General features: G+C 39.1%; 1 protein-coding gene across 3 annotated transcripts in view; it reads right to left on the bottom strand.

The window, feature by feature from the left end:
* Window positions 1-155: 155 nt before the first annotated feature.
* The window catches only part of WWC1 (WW and C2 domain containing 1), a 143077-nt gene continuing 117776 nt past the window's right edge, over window positions 156-25456 (bottom strand). For 2 of the 3 annotated variants that reach the window (XM_039486018.1, XM_039486020.1), the window contains exons 16-23: window positions 23891-24043; window positions 23502-23602; window positions 22401-22551; window positions 19577-19741; window positions 16560-16652; window positions 15362-15592; window positions 3313-3434; window positions 156-2715 (exon numbers count right to left, since the gene is read on the bottom strand). In XM_039486018.1, coding sequence (XP_039341952.1) covers window positions 2649-2715; window positions 3313-3434; window positions 15362-15592; window positions 16560-16652; window positions 19577-19741; window positions 22401-22551; window positions 23502-23602; window positions 23891-24043 — 1083 coding nt within the window. In that variant the 3' untranslated portion in view covers window positions 156-2648. The remainder of the gene's footprint in view (window positions 2716-3312; window positions 3435-15361; window positions 15593-16559; window positions 16653-19576; window positions 19742-22400; window positions 22552-23501; window positions 23603-23890; window positions 24044-25456) is intronic. The other variant, XM_039486017.1, reaches the window with a different exon arrangement.

Genomic DNA, 25456 nt, shown 5'->3' with positions numbered 1-25456 from the left:
TGTCCACATGAAAGTCTATCTCCTACTTTACATTATAGTTAAATACAATTTCTTAGGAGTAATCTTTTTTAAAGACTTGATGCAGGTTTATTTTATTATGACCACTTAAAGTTAGTTCAGAAACATCCCCTATTCCCACCCCAAACATACAAGTGTGTAGACCGACTATGTAATTTTGTAATATTTTTAATTACCATTAATTCTGACAAAACCATTACAGTATACATAGGATAAAAATGTATAGTTGTTGCCTGTTAAAATGTTTCAGACATAGAAAAATAGTATATACATCAAGAGACCTGCATTTTAAAAGTATTTGTCAGCTTTAATGGACAGAGACTAAATGTAATTTAGTCTTTATTCTGGACTTAATTGCATTCTCTCCCCAATTCCACCCCACCATAGTAGAGTCATTACTATAAAGGTGGTTTGCAAAGGTTAGAAGTTTTTGAGAAAATAAAAAATTAGCACAATAAAAACCATTCAAATCAGCATTTTCAAGTTAAATTACCCAAATATTATATAACAAAGCAGCTAGTAGTTTGATAAAACTTAGCTATCAATTACAGTAATTCTGGACAAAGTAGTAACATCTCTTTTTCATAATTCTGTAGAGTACAGCAATATGGAGGATATTTTTTAAAGCAGCATTATTCAAGTACTCAATACTAGGTAATTTACTACAAAATTATAAGATTTTAAGAGCTTTTTGATTTTAGCAGCAATATACCAAGTTTCATAGTTTATTTTTACTGACTGGAAATCCATTATTTGACATAATATCTTTTACAAACAGCCAATAACAAATCTGAGAAGTGAAATGCATTGTATTGACCTGGCGGAGGGCCTGATATAACTCCCATTAAAATTAATGGAAGGACTCCATTGAATTTAACGGGACTTTGATCAGGCCCTAAAATGATCAGGGTTTTTTTCCCACTCCTACAAAACAGTGCAACTTGTACAGCTAAAAATTTGAATTGGATTCTTGGTAGTGCAACATTGGGTCAAATTCAGCACCGGGATGCAGCTCTATGACTTCAGCAGAGTTACACCTTCTCACACAGGGGCTAACTGTGGTCCTTCATATATATTAGTATGTAGTGCCCTCATTCTGCAGAGAGTCTTATTTACTTGAAACAGTCAATTTTTGCAGAAAAGAGGGTGAAAGTTTACTCACTTAACTCTTTTTTGTATCATATAAAGCTTCCAGTGCTCTATTCTGTGGAGCGCCTGTTCAGTCATCAAACGCCCCAAACAAATTAATGATCCAAAGGAATGCATACATTAAACTTTGTGAGAGGGAGTTCAATCTATAGGAGTGCAGAAAAAATAAATAGTATTTCTAATACTATGGAAAGCATAATCTCTTGATACACTGGATCCAAACTTGCCATTTGAATACTCCAATTGGCACTTGGGATTAAAATAGACTGAGCAGTTCAGCTCTTACTAAACACCCGTATGTGGATTGAACACCCACACCTGAAAGCTGGGCTCAGAGTCACACAAGCATTTAAGAATAAACTGTCTGCAGAGATGAATTAGTGACAAAGCTGTCAAGTATATCATGCAAATCAATTTGGGATGTGCTAGAAAAGACGGGATGGTTAAACACTGGTGCTTTCACACGTTTGCTTTGTTTATTTGTATACATATATTAGTTGCTTTTTCTGCATTATTATTTTAAACTGTAGAAAAATAAGTAATAAAATATTCCTTAAGCAACTGTAGGGACTTCTCTTTATATGTAAGGACAAAAATCTTTAAAAGCACCTGAATGACTTCGGAGCCTAAGTCCCACTGAGTTACTTGCTAAAAAATACTCTGAAAATAGAGTTTAAAAATGGTAGAATAGCTATCCCAGGTTAGTGGATTAGAAAAGGAATGAGTTAGCTGTGCCCCACTTGATGGGAATAGTTGTATTAAAAAAAACAAAAAAGAGAAAAAAGATAAATTCATCCAGAAAGCTCACTTTATTAAAAAAAAACCCTAAAATTGACATATGTTCCATGTAGCCCTCCTCCTACAGCAGTGGCTTTCAATGGGCTTTTGGAACTTGTTAAACAAACAGATCCATTATAAACATGAGCTGAAAGTACAAATCTCAAAAAAGTGCAAGTATTTCAACTCCACACCCATTTTTATGACCTAGCAGGAAATGCAAACACTTCACAGCTCAGAGTATTCGTTCACAGCACTGTAGAATCAAAAAATGGTTCCCTGCATTCTCTATATTGTACAAAATATTAAGTAGGAAGAGTTTGATGTGTTATAGCCATAGAACATAGCAGTGAGGTTCCTTCAGATTTATTTTATTGCAGTAAAACCTCTAAAAGGTAGAGCTGTACAAAATAAGTCTAAATAGAATATTATTATTTAAGAACAGCACTTCAGGCTGCATTTGTTCTTATTTAAAATTCTTTCCCAAAAATACATTCCTAAATATACAAACTATACAATCTTGTCACTTTAATGCTGGTTTTTCTAATGATAGAACAAAACTAAAAAAGTCTTTAGACATTAAAAAACCGACAAAAGCTCTAATGTACAAATGACTTGGTACCTTCATAATACCACATAAATAACTTCAGCAAAACCAAACTGTATTTATGGAATGGTCAGGGAAAACAAATACTTTATGGTGATTAAACATCATCTGCAGAGAGGGTTGGAATGTTTATCCTCGGTCGTGTGAAAAATGCCATCTTCTCTCTAAAAAGAAGACCACCATCAGTTGTTAATACAATAAAGAATCCACCAGCGATTTGGACATTCTAAGAGAAGAACGACTGCCCGGGCGAAAGACTGCCCAGGCAACTAATACACAAAAATAAAAGCCCCATGCTTCACCACACACAAAACACGCCTCATTTACATTTCAGAGACAGGCATTGTAAGTGGTTACAGTAAAACTAACAAAACTGTACTTGTTACAAAAAAGTGTCACTTTGCAACTATCATACCATTTTAGGTCTCATAAGTGTGTTACAAAAAGACAGCCATAGGTGATTCATTTATTAAACAAAGGGATAGACAAATTAAGCAGCATTGTGCTACTGCCTGTTAACGGAAAATATTGGGATCTAATCCTGTTCTCATTGAAATCAATGTGAATTCTGTGGATTAAAATGAGCGCAGTATTTTAGTCTTGGATAAGAAAATGCAGATCTCTCTAACTCAGGCAGCACAGTAACTGTCTTTTGTAAAGGACACTTAAATTTGTGGTGAACTGAAGTTATCCAAAAGAAAAAAAAAGTTTTTTTTTTTTTTTTGCAGCAATAACTTTCTCCTCTTTAGAGACATTCCTACCTGAATGATTGTACCTCCAGGGGCTCCTTACGACTCTGTCCTCGTAGCCTGTGTACATCCTTGGCAGCTGCTCTCATCATTTTATCCGCTTTCAGCTCACATTTGTGTTCTGTTTTCTCAGCCTAATTGAGTGATGAAGAGAGTGAAATCTTATGTACAATATAGAAGATACCAACTCATTCTTCCCTAAAGCAACAAGCTCATGTTATGGTAAAAAGGGTATTTCATTTGTATGTTGAAGAGGAGAAATAAAGGCATTCTGGTGAGATCAACTATGTGGGGCCATAAACCATAGAAGCTGGAATAAGATTTAATAGGAGTTTTCCACCTCTAATATGCCCATTCATTTTGAATACAATGCAGCCCTTCTGCAATGTCTATTCCAGACTATTGGCTGGAATTGTGGCTGCTGACCCCTGGGCAACCCCTCTGTCTGGGAGTTTGAGACCAGCAGATCAGCTTCAATGAGCATCCAGCAGTACCCTCAGCAGCTCAATCCCAAAAGCCCCCTGCATGCCAGCCTGTTCAGAGCCAGAATGAAACCCTTGCACAGCAGATGCAAAAGCCCCCCTGCACATCAGTACTGTCTGCCTCAATTCCAGCATAGGGGCTCCTGCAAAGTCTGTGTGGTATAGAGGGAGCCCTGAGCACCTGGGTGGACTTCATGCAGAAGGAATAATATAAGTCAATGGCACAGAGAGAGAGAGAGTGTGAGTGTGTGTGTGTGTGTGAGAGAGAGAGAGAGAGAGATGTGCCATTTACAAGATTAGGAAGCTGAAGTATAAGAGGGATGAGATGTGTGCCTTTCATATGAAAGAGGATGAAAGAACTGTGCCTCCAGATGCACTCTCTCTGGACTAACTTGGGGAACTAGTTAAGATAAAGAAAAAAAGTTGAAAGTTTAGCTAACAATTAGAAGTCTATTATCAAAGGGATTATCATAATCAAATAAAAAACAATCCCATTTTTTTGTGAAATTGCCAGAAACCTGCCCACTTTGCTATTACCTCTACTTCAGCCCAGCTGCTGAAAAACTGACAGGAAGTAAGTAAGAAATGCGTGCAAGAGGATCTTGCCCACATACTCAGGGTCTAACATGCTGACTTTTACATAACATGATTTTAAAACCTTTTACACCGTGTATCAAGAGATCCGTTCCGCAGGCAGCTTTTAAAAACAACAAACAACAACAACTGAAATATGTCTCTGTGCAGGCTTGATCCAAAAGGCTCTAGCCAACCGAGCATCTCAGGGCAAGATCCTCTGACCAGACATATTTCAATTGTTGTTGTTGTTTGTTGTTTTTAAAAGCTGCCTGCGGAAGGGATCTCTCGATACACGGTGTAAAAGGTTTTAAAATCATGTTATGAAAAAGTACAAAGATGCCTTACACACATTTCTTACTGTCAATTTTTCAGCAGCTGAGCGATGGTTCTTCAGAGGACTTGCAGGTTTTGGACACCGATAGTTCCGAAGGACCAAGTATTTTGGGCCCGATCTGTTTTTGCCCAGACACAAAACCAGATGCTCCACAGAATGCCGAAACAGCGGGGGACGTTTATTCTGTAGGCCTGTACTATCTAAAGTTGAGGGAGAAATTCGGTATTAAGCCGGTGCGAGTTCATAACTATAAAACCATGATGCGTGCAATTGTGGGAGCGGCTGTGCACGGAATCATCAAGCACTGCCTGAGAAACAAAATGAGTATTGTCCTGGGTGTGCCATAGACGCCCCTGGTCAGAGGCATCATGCCTCCGTGTACTGGTCTTTAGATTATGTGAATTGTAAAATTAAAGAAATTAGCGGTAGTTTGTGTATGGAGAGTGTGTTAAATGTCATCATCATGCTAGGATACGCACTGCAGTGCCTCTGTGTAACCCAGAAACATTTAGCCCTAGGGGCAGAATTGGTGGACAAAGTGACAGAGGCCGAGGACCCAAATAGCGTTTTAGATGAAAGACTCAAACCGATAAATAAATGTTTAATGCAAAATGTTGAACGTCTTCTTCATTCAGCAAATTACAAAATCTTGCTAAGAAAAAACACTAACAGTTAGAGCGTGTTTTGGGAACAAAATGGGCCGTGTTGTAAAATAAAATGTCAGTTGAAAATAACGGTGTAAAGCGTGTTTTTATGGAGTTCAAGGGATGTGGGATTTATCAAAAGGGCGGTAGGTTGCCTCTGTAGTATACGTGAAGTTAGGTTACAGTTTGTCAACAACAAGAAAAGGTATATGAACGGCCTGTTCCTCTAATAAAGGCCCAACCACCTCACCCAGCCCTGGTGTTTGTGCATGAGGGTTATAGACTCCCTATGGACCGTTGCAAAGCAGCCCCAGAACCTCTCTTGAATCATACCATCTTTCACTTCGGCTGTACCTTTTCATTTTCCACCCCAAGGCCCTCTGCATTAGGACTTAATCATAGCCCCTCTGATTTCAACAATGTCTCAGGTCTCTTGTCTACTGTTTCATATTATTTAATGCTGTACATAATCTAGGGTTACAGTTTGCATAAAAGTGTTCTATAAAAACAAAACAAAATATATCCTCTAGGGGCTTAGACAAGATAATGATAAACAAAATTGTAATTATTGTTTTGCAGAGCTTGCTACAAAGTATCTTTTAGCTTGTTTTTGTTAATATTTCTGATCGGCCGTAAAATGGTGGAGATAATACCTCATAAAGTGGGAAAGTGCTTCCAAATGATAAATGCTTGCCCACGCTAAAGCATAACAACTAACACAGACAGGCTGCCTACAAAGCCGTTTCACTAAAAGAGTTATCAACATGCCCCCTAAAACTCAGGACAGCTTTCTTACTCCCATGGCCTGATCTCTGTGGCTCTGGCTTTTAAAAAAAAAATTGTTTGTCCCTGGTTTAGATTTTAAAAAAGCATTTAAAAAGAAGGAAAAAAAAAAGGGGGGGGGGAGAGCGGGGGTGAGGAAGGCTCTATCACTCTGGTAAAAAACAGCTAACTGTTTTACATAAGCTATTTTTTCTTGTGTTTTTTGTATAAATCCAAACTTTAAAAAAGCAATCTTGTTTTTTTTTAATTAAAAAACACATATGTAAACTCCCCTCAATTGCCAGTTTTCATATTCATACCCAGTCGTTGTTTTGGTACTTTAAAAACACTGTTTTAAAAAGAACAGGCTAGTATCTTAAGCCTTTTTAGTTCACTAAACTTCTACAAAATATCACTAAGAGGGGCCTTGTTTTGTTACAGCTCAGGCAATACTGCTTTTTCATAATAAACTTTAAAAAAACCAAAAACTTAATGCTTCAAATATGCAGTGAGGCCTATGGAATATCCTTTAAAAAGGTCACATTATGTTACATCTCAGTCAATTCTGTATTTTTGTGTTAAATGTTAAAAACCTTTATATAATGAAACACTGCATGTTTAGCAAGTGTTAAAAGTATGGGGGGAAGTTAAGGGGTGAGGATATTCTTCAGATAGGCTATCTCTAAGCTTCACGCAGTCACAAAGCGGTGGTTTTTGTCTTTTACAATCAGTAAATGGAATAAAATACTTGTTATAACTTTCATAAAGTATCTTTCAATGCCATCTCGCTATTTTAAAAAACTTCAACAGCATTTAAAAAACAAGTTAGAAAAGAAGTCTGTGTAAAAAACCAAGCAAACTGAAGGAGTAACCCCTAGAGCCTTGCTAAGGCAGACTAGAGTGCATGAAGCACTGGCTAGCCTAATTAGTCTTATCTGTTTTAAAATGTAAAGAAAGCTCCAGCCTGTGTTGTATTATTTTAATAAAATCTATGGACCCAAAACAAACACAGGAGCTTGTAACTGTGTCTCAGCACACGGGTTGCAAACATTTAAAAACAAAGACATTCTAATTATGCAACAACAAAATTCATTCTTAAATCTAAAAGCCCTAGGAAAATAAAAGCTTACCATAACTTTCACATCGATTTGTTAAAAAGTGGGGAGGAAAATAAACTTCTCTCTAATCCACTGGATTACAAGATAAGGGGGGTATAAACTAGCTGTTACTAAGGTTCTGTGGTTTTCACTCTGGCGTATTTTCTGCATGCTTTTTTTTTTTAATTGAAACACGCATGTAAAAATGTTAAAAAAAGGGCTCTGTCTTCATATAGGCTTGTCTTTTGAAGTATTTATTCCTTTACAAAACTTAATATAACTTTCACTTGTATTTGTTAAAAAGTAGGCAAAGAAGCAGCCTTCTTATCTCTGATCTACTGTCTTACAGGGGCTGTTTTTGCTGACAGCTGCTTTGCTGCAAAAGCCTGATGTTTCAAACTGTCCTTACTAAAAAAAATTACCAGTGCTAGCCTAAAACCTGGGGGAAAACTTTTTTATCAATATACATTACTTTTATAAACAAGTTTTCTGTGTTTTTAACCAATGGTTGTTTCTGCATATTTACATTTTATTAAAACACTTATGCCAATGGGGCTAAATAAAAAAAAAAAAGTGTCTTCAGGTAGCCTGTTTTTCAAAGGGGTCTTCTTTTCTAATCCACTACCTTCAAAAGGCTGTTTCAAGTGGTTCTCACTAAAAACTCTGGGGGGTGACTTTTTCTTAGTAAGGGTTTTGTGGGTTTAGGTCCGGGGGGCTTCTGCATGCTCTTTTACTGAAACACTCCTATAAATAAAGGAATGTGCCTTCAGGTAGGTTTGTTTTTTCATGTGTTTATTTAATAAGTTAAAAAGAGGAGGTTTTAAACATTACTTTAAAAACGCATTTTAAAATGGTTTATAGTATGTGTTGTTCAGCTTTTGTTACAGGGTCCTGGTTGTTTGGATAAGAGCAGAGCAGGGTTTTGCTGCAGCTTCAGTTTTTACTACAAAACAACCCATGTTAGTCTAAAACCTAGGGAAAAACTTTTTTATCACTATACATTTACTTTTATAAACAGGTTTTCTGTGTTTTTAAACCCTGAACTGTTTCTGCATACTTATATTTTATTAAAACACTTATGCCTAAGGGGCTAAATAAAAAATGTGTCTCCATATAGGCTTGTCTTTTCAAGTGTTTATACCTTTACAAGACTTTCACCTCCGTCTTTTTTAAAAAGTGGGGGAAGAAGCAACCTTCTTCTCTCTAATCCATTGGTTTACAAAATAAGGGAAATATAAACTGGCTGTTACTAAGGACCTGAGGTTTTAATCCTGAGGTGTTTCTGCCTGCTCTATTAGAACATACCTATAAATAAAGGGATGTGTCTTAGGTTTGTTTTTTCAAGTAATTATCCCTTTGCAAGACTTAATGTAACTTTAACATATGTTTGTTAAAAAGTTTGGGGAAGAAGGAGTCTTCTTATCTCTAATCCACTGGCTCACTGATGCTGTTTTTGCTAACAATGACTTTGCTAAAAAAGCATGCTGTTTCAAATTGTGCTTACTAAAACATAACCCACATTAGTCTAAAACTTTTGTCACTATACATTACTTTTATAACCCAGGGTTGTTTCTGCATGCTTTTTTTAAAATTAAAACACTTATGTCAAGGGGACTAAATAAAGAAATGTGTCTTTAGATAGACTTGTCTTTTTAAGTGTTTATTCCTTTACAAGCCTTTCACCTCTATTTGTTAAAAAGCGGGGAAAGAAACAAACTTCTTCTCTCTAATCCACTGGTTTGCAAAATAAGGGGTACCCGGTATATAAACTGTCTGTTACTAAAAACCTGGGGTGCTTCTGCCTGCTCTTTTTTATTGAAACACTCCTGTAAATAAAGGGATGTGTCTTAGGTTTGTCTTTTTCAACCTTTGCAAAACTTAATGTAACTTTTACTTGTGTTTGTTAAAAAGCAGGTAGAGACGCAAACTCCTTCTCTGTGATCCACTGACTAAAGGAGGCTGCTTTGCTAACAGGAGCTTTGCTGCAAAAGCCTGTTGTTTCATATTGTGCTTACTAAAAAATAACCCGTTAGTCTAAAACCTAGGGGAAAACTTTAAAAAATTGTTTGTTACTAAAAGCTTATGGTTTTAACTTTTATAAAAAACCCTATGCAAAAGGGCTACATGGCAGGAAAAATGCTGGGGGTCTGTTTCTTTAGATAAGAATAAGACAGTTAAGAGGGGGGAGAGAAGGGGGAGGAAAAGAGGAGGGAGATGGCTCTTGTTTAAAATCTTGGGACTCTAGGATTGGTTCAGGAAAATGAATTATATGACACTGTTGTAGAACAAACTCTGATTGGTCCGATCCAAAGGTGGTAATAACAAGTCTGAGAGGGTCTGAACCTGGGAAGTTGCCTCATTCTACAGAAAGACTTGAAAGGTAAAATTTTTCTCTCTCTCTCTCTCTCATTCTCTCCCTCTCTTTCTGATTCAACCATATGCTCTCTATCTTTGCCCTTTGCAAAGGGGGCTCTCTTTTCTTGCCCTGTTCTTTCTTTTAACCTCCCTTTTTTTCTTAACCTACCCTATTATTGAATGCTTTTCTATTCACTTTTTTACTATGTGCTTACTAAACAGGCTCTGCCTGCCTCTCTCTCTCTTTCTCTCTCTCTCTCTCTCTCATTCTCTTTCTGATTCAACCATGTGCTGTCTATCTTTGCCCTTTGCAAAGGGGGCTCTTTCCCCCCCCCCTTTTTTGCCCTGTTCTTTCTTTTAACCTCTCTTTTTTCTTAACCTACACTGGTATTTAATAGTTTAAATGCATTTTTTTATTCACCTTTTTACCATGTGCTTACTAAACAGGCTCTGCCTTAGTAAATTCCCTTTTTAAACCTAGTTTTCAATATTATTTAACTTTTTCTTAACCCACCCTGATGGTTAATACACCTTTTACATTTATCTCAAAATTTTCTATTCTTCAATAGCCTACCAACCTAGGCCTTTACCATCATTTCTCCTTACTCAAACTCACTAAAAATCTCTATTCTTTCAAACTAGACCTTTAAAAACAAAAATCTTTTTATCCTTTCATAACCTGTCCTTTACAAACCTCTCTCCTTACTCAACCACATCCAATAACCTTTCTTTCCCTTTTCTCTAAACCTTACCCAAACTTTCTTTTTTCATCTTTAAACTCTCTCACACTATTCTTTCAACCTTTTTCTCTCAATGTACCCAAGCACAAACACACACTACACTTCCCCTAGTCAAACACACACACACAATTTTTCAAAATGGCTGACGGCACCAAACTTCAGCACCATTGGAAACAGGGTGGGAAGGCGGGACATAAGCCCTAAATGGGGCATGGAAACCTGACAAAAATGCATGGTGATGAATGCTATCGAGCAGTATACTACTCAGGGCTATTCAGTCATTTCTGGAGCTTCCCTCACCTTATCTATAAATCCCATTCTTTTTGAAGCACTGAGTTTTATTTTTAGACTCTCCAGAGAGAAGGGGAATGCATTTTGAACAGAAAGGCAACTTTCAGAAAGATAAAAAATTGTTTTGTGTGATAATCTTTAGTGTTTCCAATTTTCATCAGTATCCTTTTCATCACTGCCATCTAACCCACTCCTTGATGGTAGATGCTTTCAGAACTGTCAAATAAAATGCAGTTTTAATAATCTGGCCAACTGTGCATCCTGCATGATTAATATTCCCAAATCATTTCTTTTTGACATAAGGTAGGACACCTAGGATTTCCATTCTAGTGATTTAAAACCAAAAGGAATACTTGTTGAAAAATTTTAGTTAGTGCCTTATGTTTCTTTTATACCAAACCTATTCTGAAAGCACGATTGCTAGAAGATGAATATTGAAACTACATAAACATCGGTCAAGTTGTCTGTCATCTTTCACTATCCTCCTGGTTTGGTTTTCTACAGTCAGTCAAAGTATGACAGAAGCTGTGACCAAGTTCAAAGAAGAATGTGAGGTTGCCTTTTTCTAGCAGTTTAATAGCCAATGTTGCTACTGATTTCTCTCAAAGGAGATTATAGCATTCCCCAGCTTGAATCACAAGACCCATTTATTTGTGCATTTCAAAGACAAATGACAAGTGACCAAGCAATTTGTATTCTAGTGTAAGCTTATTTAGTTTCACTAGATATTTGAAAACCAAAGTGACTAGCACTCTGTTTGCTTATGCTTATAATAGAGATCTGGAACTGCAAGATTAAGCAGAAAACTAAAACAAGTTGCCGCTTCTGTTAGGGGTTACACACACTCATAGACTTTAACGTCAGAAGGGACTATCATAATCATCTAGTTAGGTCTCCTGCACATTGCAGGACTCAGGACCTCACTCACCCACTCCTGTAATAGACTCATAACCTCTGGCTGAGTTACTGAAGTCCTCAAATCATGATTTAAAGTCTTCAAGCTACAGAAAATCCACCATTTATATTAGTTTAAACCTGCAAATGACCCATGTCCCATGCTGCAGAGGAAGGTGAAAAACCTTGAGGGTCTCTGCCAATCTGATCCAGGGAAAAATTCCTTCCCGACCTCAAATATGGCAATCAGTTAGACCCTGAGCATGTGGGCAAGATCCTCTAACCAGACATCTGGGAAAGATTTCTCAGAGCCCTCTTCAGTTAGTGTCCCATCACCAGCCATTGGAGATATTTGCTGCTTGCAGTCGCAGATCAGCTACATGTCATTTTAGGCAGGCTCATCGTAGCATCTCCTCCATAAACTTATCAAGCTTAGTATTGAAGCTAGTTAGGTCTAGATAATTAGAAACCTTTGTCCAATTTCAAGCCTAAATTTGTTGATGGCCAGTTTATATCCATTTGTTCTTGTGCTCACATTGGCACTTAACTTAAATATTCCTGTTATTCATCCCTCTGATGTCCTTATAAAGATCAATCATATCTCCCCTCAGCTTTCGTTTGGTTAGGCTAAACAAGCCAAGCTCATAAAGTAGGTTTTCCATTCCTCGTATCATCCTAGTAGCCTTTCTCTGCACTTGTTCCAGTTTTAATTCATCTTTCTTTAACATGGGAGACCAGAATTGCACACAGTAACCAGATGAGGTCTCACTAGTGCCTTGTATAATGTTACTAATTGTTCCCTATTTCTACTGGAAATATCTTGCCTGATGCATCCTAAGATTGCATTAGCCTTTTTCATGGCCACATCACACTGGTGGCTCATTGTCATCCTGTGATTAACCAATACATCCGGGTCTTTCTCCTCCTCTGTCACTTCCAACTGATATGTCCCCAACTTATAGCAAAGATTCTTGTTAGTCCCTACATGCATGACCTTGCACTCTGCACTATTAAATTTCATCACATTTCTATTACTCAAGGTCATCAAGATCTTCTTGTATTATATTCTGGTCCTCATCTGTACTGGAAATACCTCCCAACTTTGTGTCATCTGCAAATGTTATTAGCACACTCCTACTTTTTGTGCCAAGGTCAATAATAAGAATTTTAAATAAGATTGGTCCCCTGAAGTTCATCTTTCAGTATGACCCATTGTAGTCTCTCCTTTAACAGTTCCTTTTCCACCTTTCACTTCTCATATTAATCCCCAACTTCTTCAATTTAACTAATAATGTCCCATGTGGAACTGTATCAAATATCTATTGAGATTTCAGTAAGGCGAGCTCTGACTTTTGCATTAATTATGCATGTTTAATAGCAGAGGACCTTATTCTAAAGCACTTAGGCCTAGTCTACACACAAGTTTTTTACTAAAACTACTTTGGTTATGAGTGCAGTTTTCTAGTGCAGTATCGTTAAAGCAGTAAAGCCTGCATGTAAACTAGCCCTTCCACCAAATAGTATCTGCAAGGAGTTCCAACAATACCATAAGTGGTAAGTGCACAAGAATTGGGCCCAGGATAGTCAGCAGAGCTTGTGGATTAAATTCTACAGCATCTTGTAATCATGGGCTTCTAGAACCCTCAGATTTTTCTAGAAGGCTGTTTATAGTACTTTAAACATATTACAGCATTTTATAATCCATCAATACACACAGATTCAGAGAAGGCAAAACAGAATATAATTTTATTAACCAACATACAGATAATCCAGAAGATCCAATTTTTCCTGAGACATTCTAGTGCCTCCCTCCCTAATGGTCTGGGCACTCACTCCCCCACTAACAAAGGTCACAGCCCCCCAAAATGTGACCTCAACATACTCCTTCTTGGTGCATGAAACAGACTTTCCCCACAGGTGCAACTTTTGTGTGCGCCTGATAAAGACCTTTTATGAAACATTCAATGGGTACATTAAGTTCCAGATTCTCTCTCATCACTGCTTTCCAGGTCTGCCACTGAGTTTTGAAAAGAATGGAGCTAGACAAAAGAAAGGAGTAGCCAATAGGTACTATCCTTCTACATGCAGGAACCACTTGAAGCCAATGACTCTGTGACACTGCACTCCATAGTTTTCATATTGATGTTATTACGGCATAATTACGATGCATTTTGTACAAGACTGGTCATGTGAGGTGTAATTGGAAAAGTTATGATTTGCTAAATATGATTATTCTATTTGTATGCATGGATCATTTTTGTATCTGAAGTTATGAATATTAACTATGTATCTGTATTTCACATGTAGTCACACCTCAGTGATACCCATTAGGCAAAATGCTTCCAGTCTAGACAGCTGGCTCTGAAAGGCCTATTCAAGGTAATGGGTCATTCGGAAGAACAATAGGCCTTAGGAGAAGCTTATCTCCCATAGGGTGAGCCTTCCTGAGAATGCTCCAGACAGCCTGTAAATAATGGCTACTATGACTCAGCAAAGTATGCAAGGGCATGTGACCAGGCCACATGACACGGAACTACATCTTGGATACCACTGTTTTTCCACAAACTGAGTTTGGGACAGAGGGTTCCCACCATATGCTAAAGCTATATAAGGCAGGGAGTGACACCTTCACTCCCCACACAAGAAAACTCCTAGAAACACCTAAGGAACAAAACATGGAACCAGGGGACATGCTGGTTCCAGGCTAAAGGGATTTCTAGCCTGTGTATGAAAACCTGGGGATCCCAAGCTGTAAAGCAAGTGCATCTTGTAAGCTGAGAATCTGCAAGCCTGCTTGTATCATCAGTCAGGGCGAGAGATTGTTAATTCAAATCCTATCATTCTATGATGTTAAGCATAGTTTGAATTTTTTTTTATTTACTAGGTAATCTTCTTTGATCTCTTTGCTATCCCTTATATTCACGTACATCTATCTTTTGTAGTTAATAAACTTGTTTTTGCTTTATCTAAACCAGTGAGTCTGAATGAAGTGCTTGGAAATCTTAGCTCAAGGGGCAAAAGCTGTTGCATTTCCTCTCCACATTGAGGCGAGCCACATAGCATGGTTCACGGACAATAGGTGAACCGCAATCATTACTGAGTGGTACCTGCAAGAACAAAAAAGACCACCTGGTCGGCCTCCAAGAAGATGGGAAGATGACATTGTTAAACGTTTTGGAAGAACATGGAGAAGAAAGGCAAGAATGCAAGAAGAATGGCGGACGTGTTGTGATCGGTGCAGTCTTAACGATAGCTGAAGACTGATTGATCCAGGTGATTGAGGGGGAGGCGAACTGCATAACAAATTCATACTGGTCAGGGTTTTGACCAGGGCAGGGTGGTACAGCTCTGGGGTCCTAGACTGGAGAAGCTGGTGGTTATTTTGGCTGTAGCCTCTCTATTGTTGGTTCGTGCAGTGGCTGGTCAGCTTGTATGTAACTGCAGCTGGGTTTGTCCCTACCTGTGTGAATGCTGGTGGAAGTGTAGGACCAGGAGCGGGTCTGCAGCTTGTCACAGCAACACAGTGTGAGAGGGAGCCCAGGCTGGTGAGTCAGAGGGCTCAGTGGTACCCTAGTTCCAGGTGGCACCCCAGGGAGGAACCAGTCACAGACTCCTCCTGCGCCTGGCCTTGCATCCAATGACAAGTGACAGTGGAATTCAAATAGTAGGAAAGGGCATTTGCAAGGGCTACAATTCTAATTATTTGTCAGTATGTAAAGTTAATAAAACAGAAGTTTCAGTACAAAGCTCCATCAAATAAGTTTATTTAAAAGGGGGAAGATTTGGACGATAGCAGCACTAAAGATTTGAACATTCTGGTCTCCAGAAGACTGAGAAAATGTGTTTGACTAAACATATTAACAAAAACCCAGTCAGAATTACTTACCCGTTTTTCGACGTGTCTCAGCCAAAGCCGGAATCTCTCATCATCCTTCACCCATTGTGGCAGCTCTTTTTCACCTTGACCTTGAGCTTGTTCTAACTGTTCTTTCAGTTCTTTCAGTACAGAGATCTCTTGCACTAACTGATTGTGCCAGGTCCTTGAAGCCTGCAGGTCTAACTCCAGGTCTAGTGAAGTTCGGATTAGACGCTCTGCACCAAAGGACTTAACCGAAGGCTGGAACAGAAGGGATTTATGATTGGAATAAAAAGTGTCAAACTGTTCCCATCTGGTCCGAATATGTGCAACATCTCTGGTAATGCTGCTTTTGCAAGGTGGCTGCTCGCCCGAATTTGCAATTTCACAGTCTAGCAAAGTCTTATAAGTAAGCTTGCCCATGCTGCAGCTTCCATCAACATTAATGGTATCTGAAGTAAACCAAGGGCTTCTGTACTTAGCTGACAATGGGCTGAAATGAGGAGTGTCTTCCTTACACCATTACTCAGAAACCTCAATTAACAGAATATTGCAGAATGCTGCAAATCAACATATTAGCATTGGTTTCACACCACTGGATTTTCTCCTGCCCCCAATGTCAGGAACATTAGTGTTGAGGAGTGCACAAGGTGAGGATTTCAATCAGACAGTCAGCCTCATGCAAAATGTTTCAGTGGCCTCCCAAGAACAGCAGCCCAATTCCACCCCATTCACATCCTAGTAGAACGTGCACAATAATGTCACTAATGGGTGTGGAGCTCATTAAGCACAGTTAAATTTCAATGAACATCTGAAAATTTCAATTGCTTACAAATTAGTTATCCCACCAATTCCTTTGGCATGGATATGAGCCAATGAGAGCATATTTTACATGCCACATCTAAAAAATTAGCTATTTTTGAATTCTGTTTGGAAGGAAAATTGTGAGAAATAATTTTTCAAAGTGGGAGTTCTAGTAACTCAAGGGAACAGACATTTGTCACCTTTTGACAGACTAGTAAGAATGTTTCAGCCCAAATAGAGATTTTCTGTTAACACTATGAGCACATGAAGACAGGTGGTTTATATCCGAAATTAACCTGAATTATTTTTGCTAACCTCTTTTAAAATAGAATTATCTATTGGTAACTCACAAACCACTGCTTTAAGAACATGCTTGTTTTCTTGAATGCCAGCTAAGGGAAAAATTTGTAGATGAAGTTTTTACCCGCTTCATTCTGACACTTCGCCTCTCCATAGCATTCCGAACAAAGGGTGGTTTCTTAGACAGTGTTGAACTGTCACTATCACTGCGATTTAGCTGAAAGAGAGACAGAAGTAATTGTTATGAAACAAGCACGCAGTGCAAGGCTATTACGAATGAGCCCACAGAGCTGCAGACATTTATAGAAAGCCACGGACTGAGAATTATCTAAGAAAGTCACATGTAACAGTGCAATGAAACCCACCCGGTGCCCAAATCTGGCTGTTTTCCATGGCCACTGTCCTTTCCTGGCCTCCTCCCCTCTGTTTTTCAATGCTGCTGTTTGAGAAGAGGTTGGAAGATACCATCACTTTCGGTTAGAACTCTGCACAGGTAACAACACAGTCCCCCTTCCCCTATTCAACATCAATAACTAGGTCAGACAAGAGACTAGAAAATTAAGATGTAATGAACAATGTTGCATTGGCTGGGGATTAAGTCATTTCTATCCGTAACTTCTATGAATAGGCAGAGCATAACATTGGAGAAGGATTAAGTATTATTTTTCCCCTTTTCAAACAAACTATTTCTATATATGAAACTAACTTAGTGCGTCATGTGGATACCAGGACTTTTTTCAGGTTTTTTTTTTTTTTTGCAGCATTTTATATATTTGGGGTCAGATTTTTCCTGGAAACGTGGAGCAAGAAACCTCTTTCCTTTGTGCTACTTCCACAGCAGCTGGACACGATCCTAATCCAAGCATAGGGACAATTCTCTTCTTGTGTACCTTTGGGCCAAGCATTCAGGAGCGCAAATGCAGAAATCCAAGGGCTGGAGGAGCAGGCATGTGCCTCCTGCATGCTAGGGAGCTCCAGGATATGATGCTTCCACTGGGAAGGTGCAGGTTGGCATCACAAGGTTGTACCTATTATGCACAACTGTTTAATGTTAAATGTTCCATTTGATATGAGCACTAATTTACTGTACTCCAGGATCTGTAGTAAGGTCTAGGTGCCCCTTGGATGCTGAAACCACTGAGCCCTGGGCCATGTACTTTCTAGAGCCCTGAAACATGGATATTCTTTGCTATGCCTAAATGCCCTGTTGAGTGCTATTTATTATATGGCTCAATGCTCACAGGCCAAACAGAAGATACAATTCAAAGGTCGAGACTGTAGTGAAGAGAATTAAACACAGCTAAAGCAAAGGTAAAACAGTTTACACCTGTGAGCCTGATTTCATCTGAACTGGATACAGGTTTTTTGAAGTACTGTTTTGATGCACTCAATGTTAGGCAGCCCTTGATGTTCTACTAGAACACCGCAATCTTCTGTTAGACCAGCACATACTTCACAAAAGCAGTTTCCTGACAGTGTTTACTTGTATTCTACACTGGTTGAAGCTAAAGGAGTTATTTATAGTGTATCCTGATCCTCAATCCTGGAACTAATTAATTATGAATAAACATTTAATCAAAGAGGTGGCACTGACATCCTCACTCAGTACACAGATCGTTCAATTAGTGTCACACACAGCACAGTGGAGTCTTTCACGCTCTCTCAATGCTGCTAATTGAAGTTAGTCATCTCTGCTTTCTGATTTCCATCACGACCTTTCATTTTAGAGGAGATAAACACTAGTCAGACACTTACAGCATCTCTGTCTGATGATAACCTTAATATTCACCTTTAAGCAGCATTAATGCAGCAAGGCTTCTCTGGTTACAAAAGGGGCCTGAGCATGAAACAAGGTTCTATTCGGTACTGTCACTCCTCACTCTGAGATCCAAGGCAAATTACTTAATCTGTCTATGTATATTCCTCACTTGTAAAATTAATTGCCTACCTTGGTAAGACATTGAGATTCTTGGTTGACATATGTGCTATTTTAATTAGTAATTGTTATTTATTTTAACTCACCCAAATTGACCCAGTTCTAGTTTGACATGTTTCATATTTCTGTCTGAAGCCTTCATTCCAACCAGTGGCAAGTCATGGTCCATGTTAGAGCAATGACTCTGTACCAAATGTTGGCACTAATGCAACTTATTTGCAAGAGGAGGGAGAACCAGGACATGAGATGTGGTGGCAGGCACTTTGGCAGGGGGTTGGTGCCAGAAGAATACTGCAATGTGCTTTAAGTAAGATGTGCAAGCAGTCTGCAGAGATGGAGGACTGGAGATAGCGGATCCAGTTTCTAATGGTAGAGGAATCTCCCTATGCTGAGTTCTAGACCAGGACCATAAGTGCAGAGCAGTGGGACTACATCACATAGACATGGGATGATCAGCAGTGGGTCCAGAACTTTGGTATGAAGAATGCCACATTTCTGGAGCTGCATTCTTTCACTGCCGGGATATGAGGTCATACCTGTCCAGAGGTGTGTTGCTCTTGCCCTCTGGAAGCTGCCTACCCCAGACTATTACAGATCAGTGGCTAATCAACTTGGTATTGACAAGACAACCGCGCTTTCTGTAATGTCAGTCACTAACGTTTGAGCATGGTGTCAGGGGTATCATGCTACTAAAGTGACATCTCCTACAAAAGATGGCAAAGTGAGGTTCTGACCACTTGGTTTATTAAAGAACCTTTGCAGGTACTAACACCACTGTTATGGCCAAGTTCTAATCTGGGTAATTATCTTAATCCTACCTAAATTCATGCTAGCGTTTTAATTATATTCATTCTCTCTACACTCCCTGCCCTAAGCCACTGTGGTACTGTGCTGTACTATGGTACTGTGCTGCTGTGGTACAACTGCTAAAACAACTGCATTTCAGGAGCGTGTAGTGATTCCACTATCACTTCCCATTGTGAGGTTTACTTAACAAGTGTGAAATGCTCTGTGGTCCTCTGATGTACAATGTCAAGAAAGCGTGCTGCACCCTCAACTTCCACTGAAGTTCAAAGTCATTGAGGATGCTGTATATTCTCCCAGCACCGACCGTCAGTGCACTGTATAATCAGATGAACTAAAGATACTGTGCAATCACTAAGGAAAAACATTTATGACGAAGTCTGGGGATGTGGTTTCCTTACCCGGCAGATGTATTGACTCTGTGGTCCCGGCGAAAATGTTTTGGAGCGGATTATGGTGCTACTTCTGACAAACTGAGTTTGCGGTGGGTTAGCTGCTTTCTTCTCTTTTGGACGAACTACAGTAGAAGATTGTGCAAGGCTCTCTGTGTTTGTCTCTTTATCTACCTGAAAGAAACACACTTTAATGAACATAAGAATGGCTATACTGGATCAGACCAATGGACCATCTAACCCAGTATCCTGTCTTCCAGCAGTGGCAGTGCCAGATGCTTTAAAGAGAATGAACAGAACAGGCCAATCATCAAGTGATCCATTCCTTGTTGTTCAGTCCCAGCATCTGGCAATCAGAGCTCAGGGACACCCAGAGCTTAGAGTTGCATCCCTGACCACCTTGACTAACAGCCACTGAAGGACTTATCCTCCATGAACTTACCTGATTCTTTATTTAACCCAGTTATAGTTTTGGCCTTCATAACATCCCCTGGCAATGAGTTTCACAGGTTGACTGTATGTTGTGTGAGGAAATACTTCCTTTTGTTTGTTGTAAACCTGCTGTCTATTAATTTCATTTGGGTGACCCCTGGTTCTTGTGTTATGTGAAGGGGTAAATAACAGTTCCTTATTCACTTTCTCCACACCATTCATAATTTTATAGACCTCTATCACATCCCCCCTTAGTCGTCTCTTTTCCAAGCTGAACAGTCCCAGTTTCTTTAGTCTCTCCTCATATGGAAGCTGTTCCACATCCTTAATCATTATATATGTTATGTTCTTATGTACCTTTTCCATTTCTAATATATCTTTTTTGAGACTGGGTGACCAGAACTAAATGCAGTATTCAAGATGTGAATATATCATGGATACGTACAGTGGCATTATGATATTTACTGTTTTGTTATTTATCCCTGTAACTGCGTCCCCCCACCAAACCATCAATGACAACTGCTTTTGTGTTTCGCCTGAAATCCTACTTCTACTTTCACACGCTAAAGAGCAGCTTTTCATGAATTAAACTACAAAAGAGCAGTGCTTCTCAAAGTAAGTCCACCGCTTGTTCAGGGAAAGCCCCAGGCGGTCCGGGCCAGTTTGTTTACCTGACGTGTCTGCAGATTTGGCCAATCGCAGCTCCCACTGTCTGCGGTTCACTGCTCCAGGCCAATGGGGGCTGCGGGAAGGGCGGCCAGCACATCCCTCAGCCCGTGCCGCTTCCCACAGCCCTCATTGGCCTGGAGCAGCGAACCACGGTCAGTGGGAGCCGCGATCAGCCAAATCTGCGGACACGGCAGGCAAACAAACCAGCCCGGACCGCCAGGGGCTTTCCCTGAACAAGCAGCCCGACTTTGAGAAGCACTGATCTAGAGCAGACAAAGTTGTGTCTCTTTCTTGACGCTCCTTATGCAATACACTGTAGTCCTGCCCTTTCCAAACTTGTGAGCAATTTCTACAACTGTATCATTTCCTATAGATTCAGTTGCAAGTGACCTGTGTAAATCCTGAGTGACGCCACTAACTTTTCAGATTTACACCAATGTAGCAGATTAAAAAAATCAAGCCTTTAAATTTAGATTATCCATTAAAGACCACCTTTCTGTTATTGCACACCCACAATTGACAGAGACAAGACAATCTGAGCATTAAAACAGGCCTTTGATTAGGTAAATAGGTGGTGATTAGATAGTAATATCATTTAGGATTACATTAAGAGATCCCATGTGCTAATCACATTGTCTGACAGTGCTAGGTGAAGAATGCTTCCAAGACCAGGGGACACATGGCATTTTGGATTAAATGGTATTTCATAAATGTAGTGTTATTAAAATTGAGGTTTGACTTTAATGTAAGAGAGATCTTCAACTCATCTGACTCCCGTAGCTCTGCTTAATTCAACATTGGCCTAGTCATCTTTGCAGCAGATAGCACTTAGTCCTGCCATGAGTGCAGGGGACTGGACTAGATGACCACTCCAGGTCCCTTCCAGTTCTACAATTCTATAATTAACACAGGGCCCGCAAAAAAAAACTTATCACAAGTGAATAAGACAAAGGGAAAAGAATGAGATCAAGAAATATGAAGATGTTCCACTCAGAATTATTTTTGGCTCTTTTTAAATCCTAAAACTTCAAAGCAGCAGTAGAAAGATACAAGCAATTCAGACGATGACAAGTATGTAGTCCAAAACAAAACATTAAGAGGGCGATATGTTGGAAGCTGTGCCAGCAAATTTTCCTCCAAAAATGCAAATTCGTGGGCTTTCCCCTCAAAATGAATTTGATGCAAATGTACACCCCTGTTGCAACAAAAGCCTCCTGTATTTGCATGAGTAAATCAGGTAACTGAACAGGGAAGCATCTGAATGACCTGATTTGCTTATGCACATGCAGGAGGTTTTTGGTAAATGCAGGGCTGAATGGCCACAATATATATGTACATGCACTTTTGCAGATGAACACATTAATATTAGCTGTAGTAAGTCTGCTTTTCATTTGATAGGCCTGTGGTAAGTCGTTTGGGCTACAATGATTAGAACTAAAATAAAATAAAAGGAAACGTTTCCAAACTGAAGTGGATCACCTTCCCCACAACCTTCATCCCACAGTATGATAATTACTCCACCAAGCCTCTTATTTCCCCTGAAGTGCTGCTTGCTGTGATGCTATAAGAAACAGAAAAACACTCCATGTAATTTTCCAAGAAACCAAAAAGCAGAAGGAATTGCATCAAGTCCAGCAATTAGGGATGATCATAATAGTGAACAATGTAGTGCTTAACTCATCTTACTAAATATCAGGCTTATGGAAGCGACAACATTTACTCTGGGCTTTACCTTTACTGCTATCGACTCAGCATGCACTTGGGATTCTGGATTCTCTTCCACCTCCCAGAGTGTTTTTCCATCACAGAATTCTTCCTCCTCTTCTGCTTCATTGTCACTGTTCCCATCCTGCTCTTCTTGCTCAGCAACCTCCTCATCTTGCCTGTCATATAAACTGCTTCTGTTACTGGGCTGGACCCACTTGGGACAATACCCCCATAGCATCCTTGATGCTGGTTGGTGTCCTAAGTATGCTGATCAAAAAGCACCTCTAGTGTTGCCAGTTGTACCAGATCCCTCATGATGTTCCATGGAACAAGGGAATAACAAAAGTACACCGGTTGGAGTGGAAGAACCAGCAGTGAAACAGTTAAAGGGAATTTTCTCATCTTTCATTCTATGGTAAGGTGATGACTATGGTTGAATACATTTGCATCAGTTTCTGCCACAAGCTGTATACTGGGTCTTGTGCATTTGGGTTTGACTTAGTGCTGCTGGGCCAACTGTATATGGTGGGTTTAAGAGGCTGACTCGGAGATTCCCCCAAACGGAGGTATTCTCAGTGTGAAAGCTAGAATTATGTTAAACAACATGTTTTTGAGAATCTTTTGGCAAACCTGACCGCAAATATGTATTTTGGTAGATTCCCCACCAAGGTTTGTGCTAAGTTTTGCATTGAATTTTGTGGTTGGTTTGAACCTAACACTCAGTGAAATGTGGGACTGACCATGTAATTCACAGCCAGTTAAAGAGCTCATGCAAATCCCTGTGAACTGAAGGTATGGTATTTCACAGGTCCATCAAGCACTATGTACCACAGATTAATATATTTTATCTCTTCCAATTTTAACTTTTACTAGCTCTAGTCTCAATTCTCAGGCACATGCTCTTCTGTTGCTATGGATGTAGAAAAAGATGCCAGCAATGATCTTCTGCAAAGTTCAAGAACTTTGATCAGCTACTAGACACATTTCAATATTACACAATTGCACCTTTGTCTGCATATTATCACATTAAACTTTTACTCACTGACATCCTCATCTGAAACACTATGTCAAACCCATAGAATCCACAGACTCTTACACTATGATAAGCAAATAGGATGCCACCTACCAATTCTCTCCACTAGTTAAAGTGCTTCTGCTTTCTTCCAGCTTCTTCTCTACTGCTTCCAGTTCAACAGCAGTCTGTTCCAGCAGTGCAGATACAGAGTCCTGTATAGAAGAAAGGGCCTTATTTAAAGACAGTATTCATTCCTAAACCCTATCAACTATCAGAGTGAGTGTTCCATATTACTCACAGTAAAATAGGAAAAGGTCCATCAGTCAGGTAAAAAGTTACAGCCTAAATCAAACTTTTAGTTTTATTGACCTATTAGTATCATAATGACATTTTTTACACATAAGAATGCCATGCAAACACACAACTCCTGATTTCTTTTCAGCAATTTAGTATATTATAGAGGACGTTTATGCAAGCTTCCGTTTAGCATTTGCCCTTACTGTTTTTTCAGCGCAGGATACTGCAGAACAAATATCCCCTTGTTTGTGTTTTCTGCTTTGCTTCTGAAGATATTTATAACTAAGAAGGTTGTACCAGCGTGTTGACTTCTCTCCAGATCGACATATTTCAGCCAGGCTAATTTGTGCCCCACCCTGTTTGAACCAAGAAAAAAAAAAAAGAGTTGTGAGTGCCGTATCAGAAAGAAGTGACTGCAGCAATAAAATGTCAGCAGAAATATGTAACAGCAAAAAATAAGGCTTTGGGAGCTGAAGGTTTAATTATCCCTGAGAAAAACCACCACCACCACCAATCTTCACACTCTCGCTATTTCAGGCATCGTCTTGGTGATGACTGGATGATATTAAATTGAACCATATTGTTGGGAGCTTCCAAGGGTCAATATACAAGAAAGATTCACTTCAGCAGCTGCGTGCAAATAAGTGTCAAGAATGATGAACAATTATGTTGTGGCCATGGTAACTTGCAATCACTTTCAATTAGGAAGAATAAAAGACAACAATTAAAAAAGAGATGGATTCTTTTCTAATTTAAGAAACCTCAAGGGCTCATCAAATTGCTCTTTCAGATATAGGTGCTTGCGATTGATCATTTAAAAAGGTTCTGCTTGTTTTTGTGTCCACTCAGCCTAGATCCAGTGTGAATCCTCATTTTGTCTTGTTTTACTACATCATAGCATATGCATGATATATTGCAATTCTGTTACAATTTTGATGGCCTGTGCTTGAGCAGACACTACTAATGAGCTTAGTACAGTTAATTTTATATTGCACAGATTTCCTGCAATTAAATTCAGCCCAATCTGGAGTTTACCGAGGCAATAAGCACGTAGAAGCATGTGGGCTACCAGATGGGAAATCAGTTTGGAATACAGCAGTTTCTTGCTGTTTCTTAAGCCCAAGTGTGGTTTGCAGGTTAAGATAGCAAAGCAAGAACATCATAGAAGTGTGCTGGGATTCCCAACCAAAGTTTATGTAGACAATAGCATCTACTAAGGGAGACGTGAAAGACTCCAGAAACATACAAACAGAATTAAATTTCTGTTGCTTTGCAATTACTTAGGCCCCAGCTCTACAAGCCTTACTCATATTAAGTAAAATAACTTACTCCAGAAGCAGTTTAATTAAAATCAACTCCCTTACTAAGGGAATACTGACCATTAAAAAGGATAGTTGAACTCATACCAACAGAGTTCTATGGAAATTATAGGGTTCTTTACAAATTACACTCTTCTATGGAATTTGAGAGAATGATCACATTTCTAAGAGGATTTTGTAAAAATCTTAAAGAATTTAATAAAACTGCCTCCATTATAGAATTCTACAGATTTTTTAAAAAAATCCTCTACAAAGGAGATCATTCTCTATTACATTCTACAGAACATTTCCCTAAGGGGTGGGTGCACATTGTGGTTCACATCCTTAAGTCACAAGGGAAGAGAAGTCTAGTGGTTTGAGGAATTGGGTTTGTAATGCAGACCTTAAGCCACTGTACTTATTGGCATAACTGGGATTCTCCGATATAATGAAAGTCCATCTCTACAGGGT

The sequence above is a fragment of the Mauremys reevesii genome, linkage group 8, assembly GCF_016161935.1.
Source record: "Mauremys reevesii isolate NIE-2019 linkage group 8, ASM1616193v1, whole genome shotgun sequence".
In the NCBI taxonomy this organism is placed as follows: Eukaryota; Metazoa; Chordata; order Testudines; family Geoemydidae; genus Mauremys; species Mauremys reevesii.
This window is presented reverse-complemented; position numbering and strand designations above follow the sequence as displayed.